Here is a 25397-nt window from a genome sequence, read left to right as displayed (position 1 = left end):
CGGTACTGTCACAGACGGTTACCAACAATTAAAACACTAAATTCGTGGTTATTTCGCGAAATTAATCCAGCCTAACTGTATATAAATCAGTGCTTCCTGCATCATATCAATAGGGATGTTGATACACGTACTCAATGTACCCGGCCGCGCGGATGGTCGGCCCCAGGCCACGCGTAGTCCTAACGCCGCCTCTGCTTTTACACCTTAAACCCCCATCTTCATTTCCAAGCATTTTTCGGGTGCTGTCTGTAGGCAAACCGTTTTCTTATTATCTTCCTCCTTTCTGTAATATTTAGTCCCATATAGAGTTTCTCAACTCTTTGCGGTAAAGAAAAAAAAAAAGTTGTAAGGGGGGGGGATGCCTTTTTTTTTCATTTCAAGTGAATTTGTGATAGTGCTATCTATTTCTTGGTCTATTTAAAGCAATAAAAGTAGACAAAATATATTGGACAATTTCGATCAATATTTCCAAAATGTTGCTAAATTTGACCCGCATCGATGGAGAACACGTGGACTTTCATTGAGCGAAAGGCACACCAGAATAATCTAAATACGTTACCAGCCACTACCAGGTGTGTGTGTGTGAGAGAGAGAGTGGGGGGAAACATAAATTATTTTGCACTGTAGGTTGGGCGTGTCGTTTAATTTAAGATTATATTTAGTCTCTGTCAGTGAGTGTGCGGCTATTTTATAAAGCTTTGTAATGCTACTTTCCTCGCCTACGGCCATACCACGTTGAACACACCGGTTCTCGTCCGATCACCGAAGTTAAGCAACGTCGGGCCCGGTTAGTACTTGGATGGGTGACCGCCTGGGAACACCGGGTGCTGTAGGCAAACCTTTTGCTTTTCTTCCGTTGATTTCTACTGATTTCATCTATTCATAGTTTTCTGTCTATTTTTCAGAGGCGGCCTTAGCAGCAGTACGCGGTGCCCTGCTGTTTGGTCCTATGCATAAACTCTTCAAATATTTCATGGCATCTGCCAGGCCCATTAGTACGTGGCATTAGATAGGCCCAAACACTCAACGGCGCAGCAGATTGCGCCTATAGCGACAAACATTACGCATTAATTATCCACATATTTTAAAGAAAAAGAAAAGGGAAAAAGTCAGCATACAAACATCCTCAGATGCACAAAAATACGAATACTACACCTTTCTAGGAAAACGTACCCTCCACTCCTCCTCTGCACGTAGTGTGTCGGCATTCGCCGTGTTTCTCTGCATGGAAAGTGAAGCGCTGACCGGCAACAGTCTATCCCCTTTTCTAAAATAAATAAATAAGTAAATAAATAATAAAAACTCTGTTAGACATTCAGCAGGTGGGCTCAGCCACCATCGATGATCACACGAGTTGTTAGCCTATGACGTATAAAGAATATATCGTGTAAAAAAAAAATGTTTGGAGAGAAGCACAATAGAGGCTGAGCAGTGGTATGGTCATTTTAAGACAGTACTTGAAGCTAGCGAGATAGAGAACCCATCCATTCCAAACACTGTAACGGATAAGTACTTAGTAGAGGGGGTTAGGAGGGAAGATCGACAACCGTGGTTGATCTGATTTAGCGTAGTGGGCTGGAAGTTGTTTGCCCTTGAGCAAATGACGCAAACTGGGACGTCAAAATAAGGTGACGTAAAATTTAGAGGAAAATAACGTTAGAGAAAATAACGGTGGGCAGAGAGCAGACGGCGAAACAAAAGTTGGAGCTGGTGGATTTTTCTCGGGACTTTCTCGCAACTGCTGCGACAGCGGAAAAAGTATTACGGGAAGTAATACCGTGGGTAAACTACAGGTGGATGTACTTCACAGGTCGTGAGTCACTGTAGTCCGTGTTCGCACCGTGGGGGAGCTCTGTGGCTTGGGCATCCCAGTTTCTTGGCGGGGTCAAGAAACTAAACACTGGTATCAGCGAGAAAAGAACAGAAAACTTGGTGCAAGACTGGGGCACCGACTTCCATCTGTCGCCTGGAAGGGGCAGCTCTTCACAGCCTGAGAGTAAGCGCCGGTGGAGGAAAGGTTTCCTCCCGGCCTTCAGCGAATCTAACATCATCCGGCCAAACATCTAGGAGGCGGCCGCATGCGCAAGATCGAGACGTCTGCTTTATAAACTGTGGGTACTGTGAAAACCATTTATTTTCAATCATAAATAGACTTCGTGGAAAGAAGATCAGTGGGATTAATTGGAATAGAGGACTTGGGAGGGTCTCAAAGACTTTAAAATATAGAGGTTGATGTTTCATCGGAGCGAACATTGGGTTCTTCATCAGTGACAATAATTTAGGAGAGTCGATTTTATTTGTTACCTTTAATATTATGTGGGATGAATGATAACATATTGGTAATACATCTTGTGTGGCGAATGAAGGAGTGAATCTATGAGTGTGGATTTTGCCTTTGTTTCATTTGACTTTGTATTTGATTTGAATAATTATTTGTGCCTCTAAGAAGGTACGCCCACCCTCAAGCGATCAGGATATTTTGGTTTGTGGAAAGAATGCGCATGTCTGCGGACGGTCCGTGACAAACACACTACAAGAAGATGCGAACTTGGATTAACCTGTAACTAAAATTGAGGTTGTACAAGCCTAAACGTCATATATTTAATATAAAAAATAAAAAAAACCACACACACAAAAAACCAAAAGTCAAAAACCAAACCAAAAAACTAAAAAATGGTTTATGACAATAATTATGCTTACATATAGATGGTAATGGAGGCCCGCGATAGGAGATTCTTGTGGTACGGTATGCAGCCTACACTTACGGCTCTCGGCCCTCGCATAGGACCAAACAGCAGGGCACCGCGTACTGCTGCTAAGGCCGCCTCTGAAAAATATACAGAAAACTATGAATAGATAAAATCAGTAGAAATCAACGGAAGAAAAGCAAAAGATTTGCCTACAGCACCCGGTGTTCCCAGGCGGTCACCCATCCAAGTACTAACCGGGCCCGACGTTGCTTAACTTCGGTGATCGGACGAGAACCGGTGTGTTCAACGTGGTATGGCCGTAGGCGAGGAAAGCAGCATTACAAAGCTTTATAAAACAGCCGCACACTCACTGACAGAGACTATAGCAGCGAAGGATCAGAATTTACAAGTATACAGGAGACAACCCCCACAGCTTAAGATGCTGATCAAGGTTAGGTGAGCCAGTACGACCAACGTAGTCGACAACAACTTCGCCAGACACCTGCTCTACCCCCCGACCAACACGTACGATGACGTAAGATCAATGGAGACAGCAACCGGCGCACTTTGTCACGAACTAATTCTATCGCTATATCCGTTCATAGTTTGTTGCAAAGCTAGCGAGGGACTCACTCACTCGTGTTGTTTCCCTTGTGTCGCTCGGAGAAGACAGCTGCAGTTTTAACCCCTGAACGTTGCTCCGCTATTTCATAGTGACAACGTAGCTGCAGAAATACGGTAAATCTTTGAAGATAGTATTTGCAGTCAGAATTTCATGCACTTTCTTAAAAGCATGGCGACTTTCTACATTGAAAGCTACTTAAATGGCATGCTAGTTTGCCAAACCCGAATGTGACGGAAAGCCAGACGATACTGTGATGAATGTCTGGCATATTCTGGTTATCGCTTCTCGGCCTTTTGGCTAAGATCAAAGTGTAGTTCCGTAAGTTTTGCAATATCGTGGCCTTTTAAGGCCGGATACTCCGAGCGGCAACTGCAGCGGCGACTCCACGACACAGCAAGAGGAGTCAGCTACACAGCAGCGACCCAGAGAAGGCTCAACGGCTCAGCACCGACATCTTCCAGACATGCCTTCCCTGTACTCGGAGATCGTCACCGGCGGCAAGGACACCACCTCAGCAGCAAGACCACCAGGCGGTTTCATCCCTCTCTCGGAGGTGGGAGAAGTCTCCCTCACCCTCATCGACGAAGACTGCGATGATCTCCTAAGAAGATCAACGATCCAGCTGCATCTGTCAGGCCGACACGCCCTCCTCACTAGAAGGGAGGCCATCGTCGCCGTCTTGATAGCGTCCGGAGTACCAAAGGCCGAGATAATCGGCCTGTGGAAGGGTGAAAACCCCCGCCTAATCAATGTCACCTTTACAAGACCAGAGTTCGTACCGACAGTCCTTGAGGCCAGCCCCATGACACTTCCACAAGGCGTCACGGCACATGTTGAACACGCGGACTGCGCAGTTGTGGAGATAAGGATCCATTGGGTCCCACTATATATCCAGAACTCTCTCATCACTAGGAGCTTCGAACAAATAGGGAGAGTGAAGGAAATTCAGACAGAACGAGAGGACGACGGCAGCGACAAAGGTACAAGATACCTGAAGCTTGAGATACAGAGAAAGAAACATGGGGAAAATCCCCACCATTCACTGTACCAGAACTTTCTCTCAAAATGTTAGTGACAGTTAAAGGCAGAGCGTCAACCTGTCTGGTTTGCGGACGGCCGGACACACCAGGCGAGACTGCCCCGACGTCAGAAAACAATACAGACCGGCGACCGGACCCACTGGCCACAGCAAAAACCACCCCCAGGCGAGACGACAAAGAGCCAAGCACAGCGCCGACACTCACGGTCCTCGGCAGGTTAAGCAAGGCCTGCCCCGAGACGCAGAGCCAGTGGACCAGCCGTGGGAGTCTACGCCGGGCCTCCGACCCCGCCGGCCAAGCAGGGCAGCACCCCCACCTCCCCTCCACCCTTGACCCCAAGCAAGACAAGCTACAGCCAGGAGAGCCCCACCGCACGCCCCCAAGAAGCGCCATCAACGCAGCTCCCGAGGGGCTCTGTGCCTAAAAGGACTTACATCGACAACGTAACGACAGACACAGAACCTAGCAAACGCAGCAAGGAGACGCGTCACCGCCCGGATGACAACGCCTTTTTGACCGACGACGACGACACTATGTGGCAATAACATGTGTTACCTGTGCCGAAAGTGCCCCTCTTTCAGCACGAAAACAACGAGGGAGATTTCATAGGATGACCTGCGCACCTGAGTGTTCCTCACCTTGGATAATGCCGCCAACGCACCTGTGGACAATAACTCTATTTGGCCTAGACGCCAACAACGACCCCTGCCTTCGATGACTGACGCTACAACCTGTGTGTTCCTCACTTTGGATAATGCCGCCACCGCACCTGTGGACAATAACTCTTTTTGGCCTAGACGCCAACTACGACCCCTGCCTTCGATGACTGATGCTACAACCTCCAACCTCGCAGTGAGTACCCTCCACACCCATTACCAGAACACCACGCACCTCGGAGCGACCTGATGGGAACGACAGCAGCAACAGTGCGAGAGGAGGAAATCCTCCCCTCCACACCCCACGCACCTCGAAAAAAGAAATAGTTGAAAGCAACGAATGAACAATGACTTTTCGTAACTCAGATTTCGAATAAGTGAAAGGAACTCTTGTTTTTAACACTTTTACATTCTTGTTAATATTTTGTTTACCCTTGTTTTTAATGTTTGAATAAACAAACATGGAAAAAAAAAAAAAAATCTGTTCTTATCAGCTTAATATCTGATACGTCCTCCATTGGGGGACTTCGATATTAAACTGATTTTTGAAACATGACGGAGTGTTAGGGGCTTGCTCCACCTCTGTCACGGGTCGGCCTGGTATTGCAGTACCTCCAGGATCGGCCCACTCTCCCACGGAGAGTAATCATGATCAATGTCAAATATAGAGCTTCTTCGATGAATATCGCTGCTCAGTAGAGACAGTGCATGTTGGAATCCTGAGAGGATTTTCTTGATTAAAGAAAGTCGAGACAACTCTCTTTTCACTGTATCGTTAGTCACTGGGAACTGATATTCTGTAAATCTGTAACTTGAAAAATCTTCCAAACTTACAAATTATCTACAATCGCAAAAATAATCACACAAACAAAACACAACTGACGTCTCCACTTGGGGAAAGATGTTATACTCTAAAGTGTACGGGATTTCTGGACCTGCACTAGCGTGGTTTAGCTATCTCACTGATAGGACGCAGACTCAAACATCTCGCCCTTCTCCACTTTCTTGTGGAGTCCCCCAAGGCTCAGTACTCGGCCCAGTTGTTTATTCTGTAAATGAAGCCAATTTCATCCAGTCTCACAACATTTCTCTTCAATCATATGCTGATGATATGAAGCTGTACTGCTCCACTCCACCGGCTGAATCTCATTCTCCTACCAGCAAAATAGAAGTCAATAAAGAAGTAATAATGAAGTCAAAGACTGGATGGTGTCAAACAAACTGAAACTCAATGATGATAAAAAGGAATCCCTGCTATGTTCGAGAAGAAGAAATCCATTACAAACTGTTCGTGCTGTGTTTTAATATCTTTGCTGGCACCTGCCCTGATTATTTCTCTGAACTGCTCTTCCCTTACGTCCCAGCTAGACAACGATCCGCTCGTCGTCTGATGATCGTCTCCTTACTCTTCCTGTCACCAAAACAACAGTTAACATATATGGCCACAGTATTTTTAGTCATTGTGCAGCGAAACAATGGAACTCCCTTCCTTTCCATATCCGCCACCTATACCCACTATTGACTTCTTTAAAACCTGCGCTGAAAACACTACTCTTCCGTTAACATTACTCCTAACAACCTTTCCCATAATGCTAGTCCCTTTTCACGCCCTACCTTTTGTAATATCATGTTACTCTCAGCTCTTGTTCTTGTTATTTGGTTCTTCTTTGTGTTTCCTGTATTTTATTTTATTCTTCGTTTAGTGGGTTGTTTTTTCTTTTATACTTCATGTTTTGTTTGTTTGTTTTCCTGTCCCACATACGCTGTCCATGTTTCGTTCTTGTTCTTAATCGCTATGAGAACATGCTCCTTAGGAGTGTGAGTATGCGCTTTACAAATTTTGTTATTATTACCACCTTTAGCTGTACCCCGCTCATGTACATCCGTTAACTGTCATTAATCATAACTTTGGCCTTTTCAGTGCCTGTCTCCGCATTCGAACTGTTAATTGTCAGTCTGTTGGTGAGGTCTTGCAGTTGATCTTTGTACGTTAAAGCCTGCATGCTAACAGATCTGTCATTTCCAAAGCTTATAGGTTGTAGATCGGCCTTACACCAATCGAAATATAAGTACGTGTATGATGGTCATGATCGAAGGGTTGCAAGCACGATGTTCTGCAAGAAAATATTAAACTGTAGGGCCATATGCTATTTCAGTTTAAAAATAGCGGTTGTTACAAAGGATATAGGAGGCAGTAGTTAATAAAAAAAAAAAGCCTTTCACTAACCGCTTATTTCGCTTCATTTGGGTGACCACTGTAAATTAACTATTGTTAACTATCTCCACTCTCAAAGTGGTCTCGAGTGTAAAATCTTTGCGTGTCTTAGCACGAAATTACTGTATTGACTGCTGGCAGACGATTTCCCCTGTTAGTATGTCTGTACTTCTCTACTGACATGCTTGGTCTGTGTACGAATGTGCTTTATGCATTTTTGTAGTTGAATATCTTTTTGTTTGTATATATCGCACTGAGCTTACTGTAACTTTGGGAAAATGTGCTTTGAAAATTATTTGTTGTTATTATTATTGTTGTTATTATTTTGTGGTACAAACCCTCGCCACACAAACACACATAAACTCAAACTCACACACTTATTCGTTGCTACTCTTCACGCACACAAATACACTCAAACGCCATCTACAGTAGGACATGCTTGTCCTTTATATGAAACAATACTTGTACTAACAAGTAGTTAGCATTTTCTTATCTTTCTTTTGTTTTTACAAAAGTGTTGAAAAATCTGTTAGCGTCTTTTCATTTCACAAATCTCGCAGGCCCGTATAGAAGTACTTCTGGATTGTGATTTGTTATGACACCCAGACACCCGCTACAAACAGCGTCTAACAAGCGCGAAACATTTTTGAAAAAAAGCAGTTAGGCTGTGCCTGCCTCCTCATGACAGCCAGAGATGTGAAAACCAGCGGGAACTACTGCAAACATCCTTCTTCTGGATTGGTCCATTTTTTGATGACGTCACACGGCTTGCTGCGCTTTCCCCGAGAGCTCCGCCCGTGTCCCCATTGCACGCTGAGCAGCGACAGAGAAAGGTTCAAAGAGCAAGGCATTAAAGAACGATAACTATTTTCTCCACACAAAACGAAGAAAATAAAAGATTTGTGTATCAGGACTTTACAAAAATTACATGAAGATGAGTAACCAGCAGCCAATCAAGGTCTGTGATGAAGCCTTCCTCCGCTGTGCGCCGTGGACACCAGTTACCTTCAGACTGCAACGGAACAGGATACTACAATCAAAACCAGGCTACAATAGACAATATATTGAAGCTATAAAGTGTTTCGAGGCTTTTGGTATTCGCAGTGATATTGACTCTGTGTGCGCACATCTGACAACTTTTAAAGATTCTGAAATCGCCAAGAGAGTGTTCTGCAATATTCGTGAATTGCCACAACGACAGCCTTGGAGCTTACCTGCTGCTGTCGACCTTTCTGTTTCCGTGGAGGCAGGAGACCCCTTGGTGTACCAAGCTAGAAAGCTCTTTAAGGAGTTCCTGCGTGTCTTCCTTGGTCTCTGCCAGAACCTCATTGAAGATAATCAGTCTCTTGAGCAGAGGCTGAAAGGCGCTTTCATTGATGTTTTTGAAGGACTGACGGATTCTAATTTCAGTCTTGAGCCTCACTGGAACGAAAAACCCTTACCCAAGCAAAGCTCTATTTGTTATGCAATACATCTCGTCCATCGCACCAAAAGAACATTTCCAGAGTATTACGAAACGATGATCAGTTATCTGGCCATCCTTGCTCCTAAAAACTGGGGAATGTACCGGCGAGGAAATACGTATTCAGGAGTCTACACAAATTGGTGTATACCTGAAACATTTAGAGGATTTGAATTGGACACCGAATCTGACACACCAAGGGACTGGGATGCCATGCAGGGAGAAAGGATAGCTTATGCTGAGAGGTCTACATTACTGTCTCGTTACAAACGTACAAGAGTGGCGGATTCGTCGAGTTCGGAGGAAGAAGGATCGTCCTTACCTAAGATGAGGCGCACAGAGCGCTCAAACTTGACATTGCGACAATCTACACCACCTGACATTGTCGATGACACTTCTTCCTCCTCTCCAGTGTCATCACCATCAGAGGAGGAAGCATTTAATTATGAAGGACTTGACAGAGAAAGTGGCAATACCGAGGACGAGGTGGTGACGAGAAATGCAGCAAACATGGACACGGCTAGAGCGCTGACCTTTAGTCCTCAGCCTTCTACCTCTCGTGAAGAGGAACAACCGTCGACTTCTAGACAAGCAGACGTCAGGGCCGTGGAGACAAGTGATATAACCGTCTCCTCTGGTTCTTCTACAGGAGGCATCAGACAAGCATCTTATGCAATGGATAATGCTGGAATATTGAACAAAGCAACACAGACACCTGTTGTTTCCTGGTTTGTTCTTGAAGAACTGATTCGTCAGAAATGCAAGGATATGCTAGGTAAACGTGGGCTAACTAACGATTTCACAGAATGACTTTAACAAAGTTTATATTGCAACTGATGGCTTTGTCAGAAGTGCAGTGTCAGAAACTCATTTTGTGAACACGACTACAGCTCGGGCAAGTGGATTTTTACTCTGTTACAAAAATGGTAAACTTTATTCATTTGATATTTTTCGTGTAATTCAAAACTTATAGAGGCCGTTTTTACTTAGACCTTTTTTCTTCTTGATATATTTGCTACCGTTGTGGTTATTTCACGACTTTCAATCATTTTTCTAATATTCGATCTTGTTCAATAGTCTCTTGCATTAATCTCTCGTAAGCACTGATTTGTGTTCTGATCTTTCAATCTTTCTCTGCCTGTGTTTATTATGTGCCTGTAACCTTGACATATTTATCATATGCTTTCGTTTTTTTTTCCTTCTAAAATGAGGGTTCAAGTAACGGACCAAAACACATTATAGCATCTCTTTAAAATGTGTATTCTTCTCTCATTCTGTTTTCACACACACATACATAAAGTTTCCTGCAAAGGAACTGATTAGCAGAATGATAATGTATAACTTACAATATTTTGCTATTTTTCTATATTTTGCTACTTTGTATACGGTGCTGGTGTAAAGGTATTGACAAAGTGCGTGAAGCTTTCCTGTTTGTTGATCACAAATAGAAGCTCAATCCACCATTTCAGTTGCCTGCAATGAGGTTTTCTTAACGGCACAAAAATTATCCATTGTGCAACCCAAAATTATGATCAAATATGACTCAGTATCATCTACCACTGAAGCACATATTACCAATATTACCAGTTGATTTGTTTTATCTTTTAATCTACATGTCGTTTCGATACACCTATCTTGGTCTATTTAATACTTTAAGCTATCTTCATATTGATTACAATAAGAACAACTATCTACATGTTCAACAGCTGTTACCTAACAACCGTGTCTTTATTTAATCAATTCCTCTAAATAGATATTTCATGTTGTTAGCAATATTTTTGTTTTTCACTTAAAATCCACTATTTACTATTTTTTTTCTTCTTCAACTTAATTCACGTGTCGTGGTAATTCGTCCTGCCAGGGTAACTACTGTGGAGGATGTAATGCCGATGTCTGATGATCTTGTGATGTCTTGAAAGTCCGATAAGAATAAAACCATGTCTCTCTTCTCTAAAAGCGTCTGTTGAAGCTTAAGTTGAAAGTAATTCGTTTTAATTGACACATTAAAAATACTATATACCACAAAGAGATCAAAGCGTTTCATTTGTGTGTGAGTAATACTCTGTGTTGCTCATCCGTGAACCTTCAAAGGTTTATAAATCTCTTTGAAATTCATTGTTTAATCTTCGTGATTGACGAGAATATGAACTTTCAAACTTGTTGACCTTTCAGCCCTACGCAATGAGACTAAACAAAGAAAGAAACTAAACCAACAACAGCTGTGAGTCTGTGACTACCGGTCAGAAAAATATTGATGCATTTGGCATTTATGGGGCACCAAGAGGGATTTAAAAAAATTCCCATCATCTTTCTCCATCTAGACAACTCATTCTACAGTTATACAACTCTTTTCATAGCCAAACAATTCATTTCACACGGACGTATTCGTGATTTCGTAACTATAGAATACATTCTATAGCTAAACAATTTATTACATAATTTATTTTTTAATGAAAATCCTCTTATGGGGCCCCACAATAGTGTATTTTTAGCAGGTGGGTCATTCACCGTGAGGAAAGTGCAGTGTGCACAAGATAATTAGCTGGACTATACATGTATATATATCTGCAACTGTCAGCCGACACTTACTTATTCCAGTGTCTACGTGTCACCTTTCTTCTGGCGACGTAGTTCAGGTCTGATAAGATGAAACCATTCATCCCTTGTTGAAAACCATGTCCTGAAAATCTCAGAAATTCATTTGTAAGGACACAATAAAGTTCTAGGTACCACAATGAAATTAAAGCGTTCATTCTGTGGGTGGTTTGGACGGTGGCAGTGATGGTGTTTCAAGAATTGTTGTACAGGGTGATGTAACTATTCTCTAAATTCTCTGCATACTGGATGTATTACATGCGGGGTTTATTTATTTATTTATTTATTTAATCAATCTGCACAGCCCCTCTGTAGGCGATTGCAGGAAGGAAAGCTGCAGAGTTCTGTAAAATGACATGTTGATAGAGAAGCATCATCTCAATATTGTGGCACTGGTACAGCAACACCTGCTCACCGGACTACAACAAGATGCGCATGCGCGCGGGTGTGTGTGTTGATTGCAGTGCCAGAGGTTGTCGCGTAACGCGATCGGGCGTTGTGGGACTCGCTCTCTCACACACACACTCGCAATCACACAGACAAACCTCCGCGCACCCGACGCGAGCAGCGAAGCCAATCACTCCTCAGTGAAGACAAAACGCGCACACGAAGCGACAACACAAAACTAAAGTTTATTGGCGGTCGCACTATACGACCGCCAGCTCAAAGAAAAATAAAATAAAAATATGGAAGAACGGAAAGAAAAAGAAAACAAAACCCCTTTCATACAGGTGGCCAAACAAAACAAATAGGGGAGAGCCCCACCATAACACGCACGCACACACACACACAAAAATCAGACACACACCCAACAACTGTCACCACAGTTCAAAAGGTTATTCCGCCTTCCAGGCATCTGCCTGAGTCACCCGCCGTTCACAGCGACGGACCAATCACAGTGTCACACCCTCTGCTATTGTGAGGAACACAGTTCGTCCTCGCGACTGGGGTGTCGGGGCTTGGCCAACGGTCTGGTCACATGCAGGTGGTCAACGGCACTCCGTTCTCAGTTTTTAAAAAAAAAAAAAAAAAAGAAAAAGAAAACAAGTGCATTTTACATTTTGGCAGACGATGCCGATCCAAAGGCATCCACTTCCAGTAAACCTTTTCTGTCAGTACGGATCAGTGACGACACCATCATCGGCCGCCCCCGAAACGTCTGGTCACCTTACCCGAGGTCATCTTTATGACCTATTGCTAGCTGTGTTAAACAAGTTGTGACAAAAAAATTGACGTTCAGAAAACACTTCTAAGTTCTAATTAAGCAAATTATTGAACCCATGTCTTCACGTTAAACCCGACAATAACAACAATTCTGTTTCGCTGCCTTCTGAAAACCGTAATAAGAGAAAGAGGGGAAGGCCACGTAAACTGCGTTTAAACGGCGAAGCTGAGGTGTGTTCAGTCGCTGAGAGTAACGCAGCCTCTGACGTTTCATCGGGAACACACAGAGTCACATCGAAGAGAAAGCAACTGCGGCCAACCAAGTTTACAGGAGATCTCCTCGGATGACTCGAGCCACGAACTAATATCCCTGCACTCCTGACAGACGATTTTTTTCCAGTTAACTGCTAAAACGAGACATGAGACGACAAAGTTTCCGGTTTAGTCACTTTCTTTGTTACGGCTCGCCGAGACTAACAGCGGATCACCTCGCAAAAGGCTCGGCGTTGGTCTTGGCAGACAGACCAATACACGTCCATCGAACGGCACTAAAACACCCTCTACTTCTTCTCTCAACGAAAACAAAGAGAATCTTGTGTATGAAAGGCAGACAACAAGGGGTTCTGGCCCAGTACGCCTCTGTTCGAGCCGCGAAAGACATACAACAGTTTCTAAAAATGCAGACTTTTGGTCGTTTTGGAAGTGGTTCAGATGGTCTTTTGAAGGAGAAGGTGGTCTTACGCAGTCCCGACAGAAAATAGAGCAAGCAGTCGACACCTCAGGCAGGTGTAACAGCCGTGTCGTGAGAGACGGAGAGCTCTCGATGATTTTACTAACCTCCATGGAGTACAAGTTCAGAATGCTCTACTATATAACTCACACAACCCCCATCAAAAACGCAAAATTGGTGTAAGCACAGCCGAATCTTGACTATCCAGATGCAAGCAAACAATGTAGACCTTGGGTATCATAGCTCAACGTAGCGATTTTTAACTGATAAAAAGCAGAGAAGGTTTTTTTCAAAGGTACTTAGTGAGGAGAAGAGGAAGAGGAAGACCAGTGTCAAAATTCTATTGAGAAATGTCAAAAAGAAAAAAAGCGATGGAAAGTAGAACATTGAAATGCGTTGTATGAGACAGTATGCAAAAAAAAAATTCTTAGAAAAGAACAATGCTTAAGTGCCGTCTTTTAACGTCTTCTAGTTTTCCATTCCCCCCCCCCCCTCTCCCACGCACCATCTTCCCGACCAGGCCCTTGTTTTGATGCTGTTGCGGTTTCGGTAACAGCTTTTGTTTTTACGTGAGTTGGTTTTAGTCCTAAGCGAAACCCCCAACCTGGAGGGCCAGGGTGCAACATTTTAGTCTGGCCTCTCACCTGTCAGACATGTTCAGCTTAGACCTGTCAGGAGCACAAGGCTCCCGCCGACATCGCTCTGTGGATCGACAAGGCGCGCACGCCACCACACCACTACAAGGTTAGTGGCACCAGCTGGTGGCTTCTTCTTGAGTTTTTAGATATTTTACTTCCTTCCATCACAAACATTGTAAATGTCAGCTTGTCATCAGGTTTTTTCCCATCTTTGTTTTAAAATGCCTTGGAGAAGTCACTTCTTAAGAAATCCATGTTTGATGTCAACGTGTTGAACCATTATCGCCCAGTTTCCAACTTGTTTCTTCTCTCAAAGATAATAAAGTAGTTTTGACACAGCTCTGGGCCCACTTACTACAGCACTAGCAGATTCCCCATGCTCAGTCACCATATAGACTTTTTCACATTACTGAAACTAACTAAAGTGACTACCGACATTTTATCTGCCTTTTACAGCGGCGATGTTTCTACTGGACCTGTCTGCTGCATTTGACACTAAATCAACGCAAGAAAAGCAAAAGGTCTGCCTACAGCACCCGGTGTTCCCAGGCGGTCACCCATCTAAGTACTAACCGGGCCCGACGTTGCTTAACTTCGGTGATCGGACGAGAACCGGTGTGTTCAACGTGGTATGGCCGTAGGCGAAGAAAAGAGGATTAAAATACTTTATAAAACTATCGTACACTCACTAATACTAAATACATGTACTAATACTAAAGGCTCTACGTGTGCCTGCAGAATTTCACGTGCCCCTGTCACGAGCTCACAAATTGCCGAGCCGAGGAATTGCTTTCTCACAGTGCGCAGGCGCAGAGGGGTCAACAGGTCATGTTTACCACTGACGGGTCATTTCCGCCAATTGCCTTGAGCTCAGGAATTGCCATCTCATAGTGCGCACTGAACAGTGTTGGTTTATTCGGATGTTTGAACTTTGCGAATTGCGATACTGATCTAAGCATTTTTGTTGTTGTTGTTGTTGCTAACCATCGTTAAATTCTGGTTAACTATAATCTAGTTTTAGCGATGGACGAAGGTAAAATGGCTCAGTTGCGCACACAGATGGAAAGATTACGCACTTTAATTCATCGCTACAAAAAAATTCTGGGTTGGTGCGAATAGAAGTGAGAAGAATACCATAAGCGGCATAAGGCATCAAGCAAAGCACTATGTGCTGGAAGGCAAGTATTCTATTTATGATCTAATCTGTCACAATTATAGTATACGAAATATTATTACATGTCAGTTCTTAATGAACCAAGCATAGGAAGTCTAATATTTCATCATTGCTTTTTCATTGCATGACATCAAATGTTACTGACACAGTGGTATTAGGATCCCTTGCACATTCTTGGGGAGAGACAAAAACTTAATTTAATCAGATAAATTTCTTAGGACATAAGTTACATGTCCTCATGGCAATGAAACACAGTTTTTTAAAAACTTTCCTATGCATTGTGAGCAGAAAACCATTTCATTGTTATAATTTGTGTGTATTACTTCATCCAACAGATAAACGTCTTCCTATAAAGTATTTTGTGTCTGTCTTGTAGGCGACAATATATTCTTCATTGACAAAAAGGACAAAATGTAATCGTTCTGTCATTTATTACCTAATATGTTGGATGTTTTCTTTGAAACTCTTGAAAGGATGTAAAGTCTCCTGTTATACTTACAAGGTCTCTAACTTGGATAATATTCTCATTAACCCATTGATATGCATAACATAATCTAACATGAACTCTTCAGAAGTTTTTGAAAAAACATTAAATATTTTTTAATATTGCTTTTCCACATCTTCCCAAAAGAGATTTTGAACTCTGCATAATACTATTTGCATACTTGGCCCAAAATGTTTGTTATGTTTTTAAGTATGGAATGAATAGTCAGGAGAATCTTTGCTGTGGTGTTGTCTTGCTCGATTCTTTTTAACCATCTAGGTTTCATTGTTGATAGAAAGGAGTAAATGTCACACATTTTAAGCCCATTTATAGGGTTTACAGACTACTGATTTCTTGATTCTGTTGTTTTCCTCCCCAAAGAAAGGTAGACATAATAAGATTTTTTGCACAAAAAGTTTCAGGAGTAGTACACTTGTGAAGTGTTGTCTTTTTCCTTTCTTTTCTTTGTGTTTCCCAGTTGAATGATTTGCTGCATAAGCACTTCTAATTGTTTGTGGGTTATAGCATGTTGCTTATGCAGTGCTGAATTTCCAGTGTGGGTTGCCATACACTATAATATTATGACCACACACACACATGTGGATGTAAATAAATTTTCTTTTTTTGTTTCATTAATACAATAGTGTAAGTGTGTATGTACTTCTCCTACATTTATGTCAGACAATTTCCTTATGTGATGTGGGTATGGTTTTGTTAACATAGTGGTTCATTGTTTCAGATGGATCTTCTGTTTGCATAGGACTGCGCTGTGTACATGGATTTATTTGGCAATTTAAGCACAATGTGATGTGTGAGTTTGTTCAATAAAGAAATGGAAGTGAAATGCTGTTTTTTGTATCATGTACAAGTGTAGCACAGAGTGCAATAATTTACCAATGAGTGTTGAATGTTCATTCCCCATTAGTATGCAATACATTAATAATTTATGTCTGCATGTGTTGGATTGTATGTAATAAAATGCCCCAGTGCAAATGAGACATCACGCCTCAACGCACTGATTACAAGATCGTGATTACTATTTCCACATAATACTATGCTATCTTATCAGTTGAAATAAAACCTAATTTAGTAAAAGTGCTCCACAAACTGACCGTAAACGACAAAAACATTTCAATTGGTATAACATGAAAGGTGTATATTCATGAATTTAAAAATTGCACACATGGTCCAATGTAATGATAAATTACAACAAAGAAGACTTTCTACATAAAAAGGGCAAGAAACCATTGACTTCTAATTATAATAAAATCCTTTGCAGTGGACAGTCACGTTTGAAAGTAATGTGCACATGCAATAAAAGCTTAGTACAAGAGTACCTTGCAAATGCATGTTTCCCCAAGTCATTCACACCTAGGATCTTGATGACAATGCAAATCTTTAGCTCAAAGCACAGAGCATTAACCAAAACCTACATGCAGACAGCTTATATATATAAAAATCCCAACTAATTTTTTGTAGCACTCATTCTTCCTTCCTCCAGCCCCATACCTGCATATGTAACAAAAGCATACTCAAACAGGATAAACACACCTTTGCTCTCTCTCTCTTCCTGTCACATACATTCTGTATTCCTTACTATTTATTCACCCTCCAAGGAGTACACACTCCCATCCATTGCAATGTACAATATCTCACATATACATTTTATTCATTTATCTGGTTCACCATCCTTAGTAATATCTTCACAACTTTCGCTAATATGCTGAGGGTCTTTTGATTTCTTTAAAGTTAATAATGGCTGGAATTTATAAGCATTTGGATTGTGAATATAGTAGCGTGGTAAATCATTTTTACACTGGTCATCAAATTTTTTACAGTTAAATAGAGTATTAATAACAATAGTCACTGCACACTGGGACAATGTAACACTGTGAGGAGCTATGCACTGATATGAACAATCTGAATAGCCATATGTTCTTTATGTTTGCAGCTACACCCATCTCAATATGAAGCATAAGGGTTCATAATTATATGGTATTAACATTTTTTTTTGCGAGGGTGCCTGCATGTGTACATGAAAGGGGATGGTGTGTGTATGTGTGTGTGCTTATATATAAATATGTAAACGTAAGGCAAATATTCATTTCCAAGTGTAGGTGTTGTAAGTGTCCATTTTAAGTGCATGTGCAAACAACAAATTTTTCATGGACATTCACCTTATACATTAAGGACAACTAAGGTTTATTGAGTAATAATGAATGTACACTGGTACAGTGCTTTACCCGCAACTCTAGGGTCATAATCTGGGTACTAAGTCACTTATAGAACAGCATGAACAGTAGAAGTTAAATGAAAACAATGAAAGCTGTGTGTATTTTACAGAAACGTGTGGCAAAACCCTTGATGTTTCTTAATTCTCATTTGACTTAATGTGATGATGTATCACATGAGCGAGGGGGCCCGGGTTTATTCTATGTGCAGTTGTTTGGCTGGCAATCGATGTTGTGTGGGTTGGAAGCAATCAGAGAAGTACAGTACTGTCGTACATGATAAAAACATAAATTTACAATTTAAACTAACAGCATATTTATTCCTCATTGTGAAATCAGCTCAATTGTCATTTGCTGGTAGAAAAAATGCAGCAGTTGACATCATTCACCATTTTTACACTGTTACCATATTGTGATATCCCTCTTTCTGCTCCACTGTACTATATTGCAAATCTGTGCACCCAATTTTCGGAAATTAGCTCCCATCTCTGGAGATCTCCACTGAAAAAGAAAATCGTGGTGATCACACTGTGCATAAAACACTAAATATTTATTCGTGGTATGCTAAAGCATTACTTATGGACTGACTGATGCATAAATCTTAATACTGACATCAACATAAGAAGAAAAACAAGGTAATAGTAGCAAAATTAAATTTTATTATTATTGTAAGACTTTTTATTTGCATTCAAAGTGGTTGATTATAATGCCTTCAAATATAAATGTGTCAACTTGTTAATTATTGCAACATACTACTTTGAATTAGTTGGTAATGATGTCCAGTTTAAAATCCTGCTTCATGCTTTTCTCTCCATGTTTACTTTTTGCTTATTTACAACCATTCTTTTAAAACCCAAATCATGTGACATTTTGTCATCATCTGGAAAGGTTTGTGTGCATATTAAACTATACAGTACATGTTCATAAACTTAAGTATTTTATTACATCTTGTAACTGTGCTTACTGTGTAGTGCGGAAATAAAGAATGAAACCTAAGTAGTCAAAACGACTGAATCACTTTGCTTGATTCAGTCACGGACTTCTATAAACGATCGGTCGTTCAGCATCGCTAAACGTCAAAAGCACATTACACGTTTCGTTCATATGAATTAAAAATAAGCCTGTGTGCACTATATTAATTAGCACGCTATAATACTATATAACGCCACGAATACAATCCTAGAAAAACAAATAACAGACGGAACACTACGAAGAAACCGACTAAGCGACGAGTACAAAATAAACCGGGGACACTAGTTCGTGATGATACCTAAAAAAATAGCAGACGAACATTTACAAAGAAACCGATCGACTAAGCCACGAATAACAATTAAAATGTAACTTACCTTTTTATTTTTGTAGGGGTGATTTGTTATTGAGCTGCATCACAACACGTCCTCGATCCGCGAGTCTACCACACTTGACAATGTTGTTAAATTCAAGACATATTCTGTCCTAACACATGGGCAATTCCTCAGCTCGGACACGTTCTCATCTCACGGAATATCAAGCCCACAAATTGCCTTGTCTGCGCATGCGCACCCGTTGACCCCTGCGCCTGCGCACTGTGAGATGGCAATTTCTGGGCTCGGGCAATTCCTGAGCTCGCGACACCCCAACTCCACGAGACAACCCCACAGCAAAGATACACAGGACGTCACATGCACAAAATTCCACGATTAATACGACAACGGAAAGAAGAAAAAGCTCAGCATATGTAACAATAAATTAAACGACATGACAAACCTATAGTGCAAAATAAATATCTTTCACTCACAAATACACCAGCTAGTCGTAGCGAATTTTCTGTGATTATTCTGATGTGTTTTTCGCTCAGTGAAAGTCAACGTGTTCTCCCTCGATACGGGTAAAATTTGGCAAAACTTTTGAAATATTTCAAAACTGTCCAATATTGAATCTACTTTTATTGCTTTAAATAGACCAAGAAATATATAGTAATATAAATAATTCACTTTAATCACTTTTTTTAACCACCGACGTCAGAGTTGAGGAACTGTGACCTCGTTAGTGGTACAAAGAAAATGGATGTCTAAGCAAGAGAGGTAACTGTAATATGTTCATGGTGCGAAGATCGCATGCAGTTATCTAAACTTTTGGTGTTTGGTGAGAAATTGTAACACACGCTCGCTGCTCAAAATTCCAAACGAAATGATGAATATCATTTAGCAATGCACACTCTTTACAAATAAGTTAAATTTGCACTAACTGAGCAAAAGCAACTAAAGAAAAAAAGGCTTCCGCATGTACAGCATGACCACAGGCGCCAAGCTAAACCCAACAAAAACCAAAGGCATGCTCGTAGGGAAACGGAGGAGAGACAGCGACAAGCCCCCAGAGTGGCCAGACATTACATGGGCAGACAAATTAATAATATATAGTGTGCCTTTCGGTGACGTCTCGCAGGACGACATATGGCACATACTTATTTGTCATATCGATTCCAGATACTTAGGACATGGAACCCATATGTTCCCTTTCTTCCAATGTTATTTCGGTTCGTATTGACGCTACACTACACAGTGAACTTGGTCTCGAAATTGAAGGGGTCTGGGTGGGGATGGGGTGTGTCCGGGTGGAGGGTAAAGTTTTTAAGATTCCAATTCCTTATTTGTGTCTAGAGCTGTTCGAAAGCTACTGAGGGACTCGGGTTGTTTCCCTTGCACACGCTCGGAAAAGCTGGGTACCGTTTCAATCTCTGATGTTTATCGCTGTTTCTTAGTAACAAAGTAGTTGTAGGAATACGGTAAAACGTTAAAGATAGTATTTGAATGAATGGTTTGCAAATGAATGTCGCTCCTATGTACGCCTGAAGCACGAATGTATGTTTGGCGGATATGAATATGCTGTGGTATTGTTTTGTGTTTCCATATCCAGCTGCCCCTAATTAACCTCCGGGATAAATAAAGTCGTACCTTATCCTATTTCTTTCCAAAGCGTTTCTTACCTTACGTAAAATATACTTTAAGTCATCTTCTTATTAACAATTAACAAGCTAAGTTGCTATATATATGCTCATTGTAACTCTATTTTTAGAATGTTTTTATTTTGTCTTACCGTTAAGTAAATGTTAATTATTTTTTTTTTCAATCCTTTTTATCTTTGGTTATTTTATCTTAATTAGTTGTAAATCAGCCTTCTTTTTTAAATCAAATATTTTTCGGTTGTCCCCGAACCTCGTTGCCCTTGGATGTACAGCTGAGGTCATAAGCTGAACATGTGCTACACACACCGCGTTGTACATGTAACATGTTACACATACACATCACGTGACTACAGTCTCACCCTGCGTCAAACCCTTGAATACCACTACGCATGCGCGGCGTTGACCAAACAGTTCTGCTTCGCCGATTGCTTGCAAGAACAACAGCAGCCAACGATTCTTTATTTGAAGCTTTTTCACGGAAGTATTTTACTTACTTTTTATTTTAATTTTGCATATTTACAGCTGTATGTCTTGTAATTATTTTTATACCTCAGACATCCACGTGCTCGCTCTCTCTCTCTCTCACGCACACACACCACAACACGTGAAAATTTGTAGACCACCTGAACTCGATCATCTCAATAGGGTAACATGCACTGTGCACACTTCATGGCTCAACAGTTGATGTCTTAGGATGAGATAGCTACACCTGAAACAGGAATATCGATACTACTCACAAAATTTGGAATGAAGATATGTTCACGTTACGGTCGTTAGAAAACACGTTATGCTCCCGTGATAGCTCAGTTGGTAGAGCGGAGGACTGTAGTGGTCACATTCACCTATTCTCACGCTGCAATGTTACCCTCCACCCGTTACGGACGACCTCTCACTCCCCCCCCCCCCCAAAGTACTGATACTGTCCGTACAACGCCAACCCAAGTGGAAGCACTTTCCTGCTAAATAAACCAACCAGTCGGAGTACCGAAGTGGACTACTTTTGGCCTCAGGGCAAGAGGGATGTTTGACGGGTGACACTACAGACCCTACATTTGACTGAAGGAGACTCACTAAGCCAACCTTACGTTGTACTTACTATCTGTGGTCAAGCTAGACCTCAACAGACGAGCGGGAAAAGGGAGAGCGGTTGTAATATGTTTGTACAGACAGAAAAAAATAAGTGTTCTCGGGGAAAGGAGTTCTGCCATCAAAACATGTTCTTGTGATGAAAGTTCGTGAGAAAACTAAGGCTGCTGTTGCTGATCATCATTATCTCACCTTGTGTTTATTTTTTTAAGCTCGAAGACTACATGGCTCAGCAGCAAATCATTGACCACGAGGCTTTCGTCATACACCCATCCGTCGCCAGAGACAGAGCAAGAGTGTTTACTGTCATGAGCCCGACCAGGGCCCAGAGTATTCTGTAAGAATGATTATTACTTGGTTTTGACAGTAACTGAACAAGAACGAAATATGGACAGCATACGAGGGACAGGAAAACAAACAAATAACATATGAACTCTTAAAGAATAAACCGTACTAAACGAAGAATAAAATCAAATACAGAAAACACAAAGAGGAACCAAATAACAAGAACAAGAGCTGATAGTAACATAATATTGCAAAAGGAAAGGTGTATAAAAAAAGTACTAGCATTTTAATGGCCTTGCAGATTGCAGCATTAAACAATTGCATTTATATGTATTGAATCAAGTAAAGTCTTCTGTAATCTTTTGAATTCTTTTGTGCATTCAGCGACGATTTGCATTCTGGTTGGACCGCATATGGGGTCAAGCGTAAAAGTGGTCAAAGTGCTGGCAGAAGCGATATGTATCTATACAGGTAAGTATTTGCAATGTTCGGTGTAAGAGCATGCATGCGTGACGAGAAGATACTGGATGTTTCTAGATAACTTTTGCACAGTGTATAAGCCCTCAGTGATAGTGAGTGTTAGGGCAGTAAAGGGCAGACAAGAGAGGAGCAGTTGCATTTGTAGTCGCACTTTTACCGTAACAGACTCATACACTCATAGTTCAGGCTTACATGTGATCTACATTCATTCGTTCAGAAGTCGCACGGCCGAAACAATGAAGGACGGCCTCAGTCTGCTGGTCATGCATTCAGGTACACAGATTCGATCGAATGTGGTTTATTATATTCTAGTACTATTCTTTTTGTTAATCAGTAGTCGTTTATGGCTTATTAAGTTTTAGTTTTTTCTTCTATTTCAACAATGCACGGTATTTTTTCGTTTCAGTCCCGATGGACAGAAGTTCCGGTCAATTAAAGAAGTCCAAAGGTATATCCAATCTTTGAAACAAGTGCCTGTCGAGGACAAAGAGCGAGAATGCTCACCCCTTGAGAATGATTGGTGTCAGAAACTTAAGGACACACCTATGACTTCAGCGTTTCACCGGAGGCAAAAAGGATACTCATCGTCAGACCCCAGAAAAACATTGCGCAAGAAAGTGAAGTTTCCCGAGAAGCCATCTGTTTCGCTGCCTTCTGAAAACAGTAATAAGAGAAAAAGGGAAGGCCACATAAACTGCGTTTAAACGGCGAAGCTGAGGTGTGTTCAGTCGCTGAGAGTAACGCAGCCTGTGACGTTTCCTCCGGAACACCCAGAGTCGCATCGAAGAGAAAGCAACTGCGGCCAACCAAGTTTACAGGAGGAGATCTCCTCGGATGACTCGAACCACGAACTAATATCCCTGCACTGCTGGCAGACGATTTTTTTCCAGTTAACTGCTAAAACGAGACATGAGACGACAAAGTTTCCGGTTTAGTCACTTTCTTTGTTACGGCTCGCCGAGACTAACAGCTGATCACTTCGCAAGAGGCTCGGCGTTGGTCTTGGCAGACAGACCAATACACGTCCATCGAACGGCACTAAAACACCCTCTACTTCTTCTCTCAACGAAAACAAAGAGAATCTCGTGTATGAAAGGCAGACAACAAGGGGTTCTGGCCCAGTACGCCTCTGTTCGAGCCGCGAAAGACATGCAACGGTTTCTAAAAATGCAGACTTTTGGTCGTTTTGGAAGTAGTTCAGATGGTCTTTTGAAGGAGAAGGTGGTCTTACGCAGTCCCGACAGAAAATAGAGCAAGCAGTCGACACCTCAGGCAGGTGTAAGCCGTGTCGTGAGAGACGGAGAGCTCTCGATGATTTTACTAACCTCCATGGAGTACAAGTTCAGAATGCTCTACTATATAACTCACACAACCCCCCATCAAAAACGCAAAATTGGTGTAAACACAGCCGAATCTTGACTATCCAGATGCAAGCAAACAATGTTGACCTTGGTTGTCATAGCTCAACGTAGCGATTTTTAACTGATAAAAAGCAGAGAAGGTTTTTTTCAAAGGTACTTAGTGAGGAGAAGAGGAAGACCAGTGTCAAAATTCTATTGAGAAATGTCAAAAAGAAAAAAAGCGATGGAAAGTGGAACATTGAAATGCGTTTGTATGAGACAGTATGCAAAAAAAATTCTTAGAAAAAAAACAATGCTTAAGTGCCGTCTTTTAACGTCTTCTACTTTTCCATTCCCCCCCCCCTCTCCCACGCACCACCTTCCCGACTATGCCCTTGTTTTGATGCTGTTGCCGTTTCTGTATCAGTTTTTGGTTTTACATGAGTGGTTTGTTAGTCCTAAGCAAAACCCCCAACCTGGAGGGCCAGGGTGCAACATTTTAGTCATCTCACCTGACAGACCTGTTCGGCTTAGACCTGTCAGGAGCACAAGGCTCCCGCCGACATCGCTCGGTGGATCGACGAGGCTTGCAAGCCACCACACCACTACAAGGTTAGTGGCACCAGCTGGTGGCTTCTTGAGTTTTTAGATATTTTACTTCCTTCCATCACAAACATTGTAAATGTCAGCTTGTCATCAGGTTTTTTTCCCATCTTTGTTTTAAAATGCCTTGGTGAAGTCACTTCTTAAGAAATCCATGCTTGATGTCAACGTGTTGAACCATTATCGCCCAGTTTCCAACTTGTCTCTTCTCTCAAAGATAATAAAGTAGTTATGACACAGCTCTGGGCCCACTTACTACAGCACTAGCTCATTCACTATGATCAGTCAGCATATAGACTTTTTCACATCACTGAAACTAATTAAAGTGACTACCGACATTTTATCTGCCTTTTACAGCGGCGATGTTTCTACTGGACCTGTCTGCTGCATTTGACACTAAATCAACGCAAGAAAAGCAAAAGGTTTGCCTACAGCACCCGGTGTTCCCAGGCGGTCACCCATCCAAGTACTAACCGGGCCCGACGTTGCTTAACTTCGGTGATCGGACGAGAACCGGTGTGTTCAACGTGGTATGGCCGTAGGCGAGGAAAGGTGGATTAGAACACTTTATAAAACTATCGTACACTCACTAATACTAAATACTAATACTAAAGGCCCTACGTGTGCCTGCAGAATTTCACGTGCACCAACTGCACGAGACAACCCCACAGAAAAGCTACACAGGACGTCACATGCACAAAATTCCACGATTAATACGACAACGGAAAGAAGAAAAAGCTCAGCATATATAACAATAAATTAAACGACATGATAAACCTATAGTGCAAAATAAATATCTTTCACACACAAATACACCAGCTAGTCGTAGAGAATTTTCTGTGATTATTCTGATGTGTTTTTCGCTCAGTGAAAGTCAACGTGTTCTCCCTCGATACGGGTAAAATTTGGCAAAACTTTTGAAATATTTCAAAACTGTCCAATAGGCATGCTCGTA

The 25397-nt window shown here is 41.7% G+C and overlaps 1 protein-coding gene and 5 non-coding genes across 6 annotated transcripts; 3 read left to right on the top strand and 3 right to left on the bottom strand.

The window, feature by feature from the left end:
- The first annotated feature begins 717 nt into the window (after positions 1-717).
- Positions 718-836, top strand: LOC112573025. Its single transcript, XR_003101134.1, has one exon. It is a non-coding gene; the product is annotated as a 5S ribosomal RNA (ribosomal RNA).
- Positions 837-2896: 2060 nt separating this feature from the next.
- Positions 2897-3015, bottom strand: LOC112573013. Its single transcript, XR_003101125.1, has one exon. It is a non-coding gene; the product is annotated as a 5S ribosomal RNA (ribosomal RNA).
- Positions 3016-5444: 2429 nt separating this feature from the next.
- Positions 5445-5645, top strand: LOC112573014. The gene has a single exon (XR_003101126.1). It is a non-coding gene; the product is annotated as a U2 spliceosomal RNA (small nuclear RNA).
- Positions 5646-14339: 8694 nt separating this feature from the next.
- Positions 14340-14458, bottom strand: LOC112573027. Its single transcript, XR_003101136.1, has one exon. It is a non-coding gene; the product is annotated as a 5S ribosomal RNA (ribosomal RNA).
- A 7521-nt stretch (positions 14459-21979) lies between these two features.
- On the top strand, positions 21980-23638 carry LOC112572894 (methyl-CpG-binding domain protein 2-like). Its single transcript, XM_025252874.1, has 3 exons — positions 21980-22071; positions 22404-22490; positions 22906-23638. The coding sequence occupies exons 1-3, from the start codon at positions 22043-22045 to the stop codon at positions 23201-23203; spliced, it is 414 nt and encodes a 137-aa protein (XP_025108659.1). The 5' UTR covers positions 21980-22042; the 3' UTR covers positions 23204-23638.
- A 1229-nt stretch (positions 23639-24867) lies between these two features.
- Positions 24868-24986, bottom strand: LOC112573007. The gene has a single exon (XR_003101120.1). It is a non-coding gene; the product is annotated as a 5S ribosomal RNA (ribosomal RNA).
- Between the last annotated feature and the right edge of the window lie 411 nt (positions 24987-25397).

This window comes from Pomacea canaliculata, linkage group LG9 (assembly GCF_003073045.1).
Source record: "Pomacea canaliculata isolate SZHN2017 linkage group LG9, ASM307304v1, whole genome shotgun sequence".
NCBI classification, from domain to species: Eukaryota; Metazoa; Mollusca; class Gastropoda; order Architaenioglossa; family Ampullariidae; genus Pomacea; species Pomacea canaliculata.
The sequence above is the reverse complement of the archived record's forward strand: the minus strand, read 5'-3'. Positions and strand labels throughout refer to the sequence as shown.

What these genes read in the sequence shown, in the direction of transcription:
- LOC112572894 (XM_025252874.1), top strand. Translation starts at nt 22,043, where the DNA reads ATGAGCCCGACCAGGGCCCAGAGTATTCT. An exon ending in ACCAGGGCCCAGAGTATTCT is followed by an intron (nt 22,072 to 22,403) that starts GTAAGAATGATT and finishes TTGTGCATTCAG; the next exon opens with CGACGATTTGCATTCTGGTT. An exon ending in AGCGATATGTATCTATACAG is followed by an intron (nt 22,491 to 22,905) that starts GTAAGTATTTGC and finishes TTTTCGTTTCAG; the next exon opens with TCCCGATGGACAGAAGTTCC.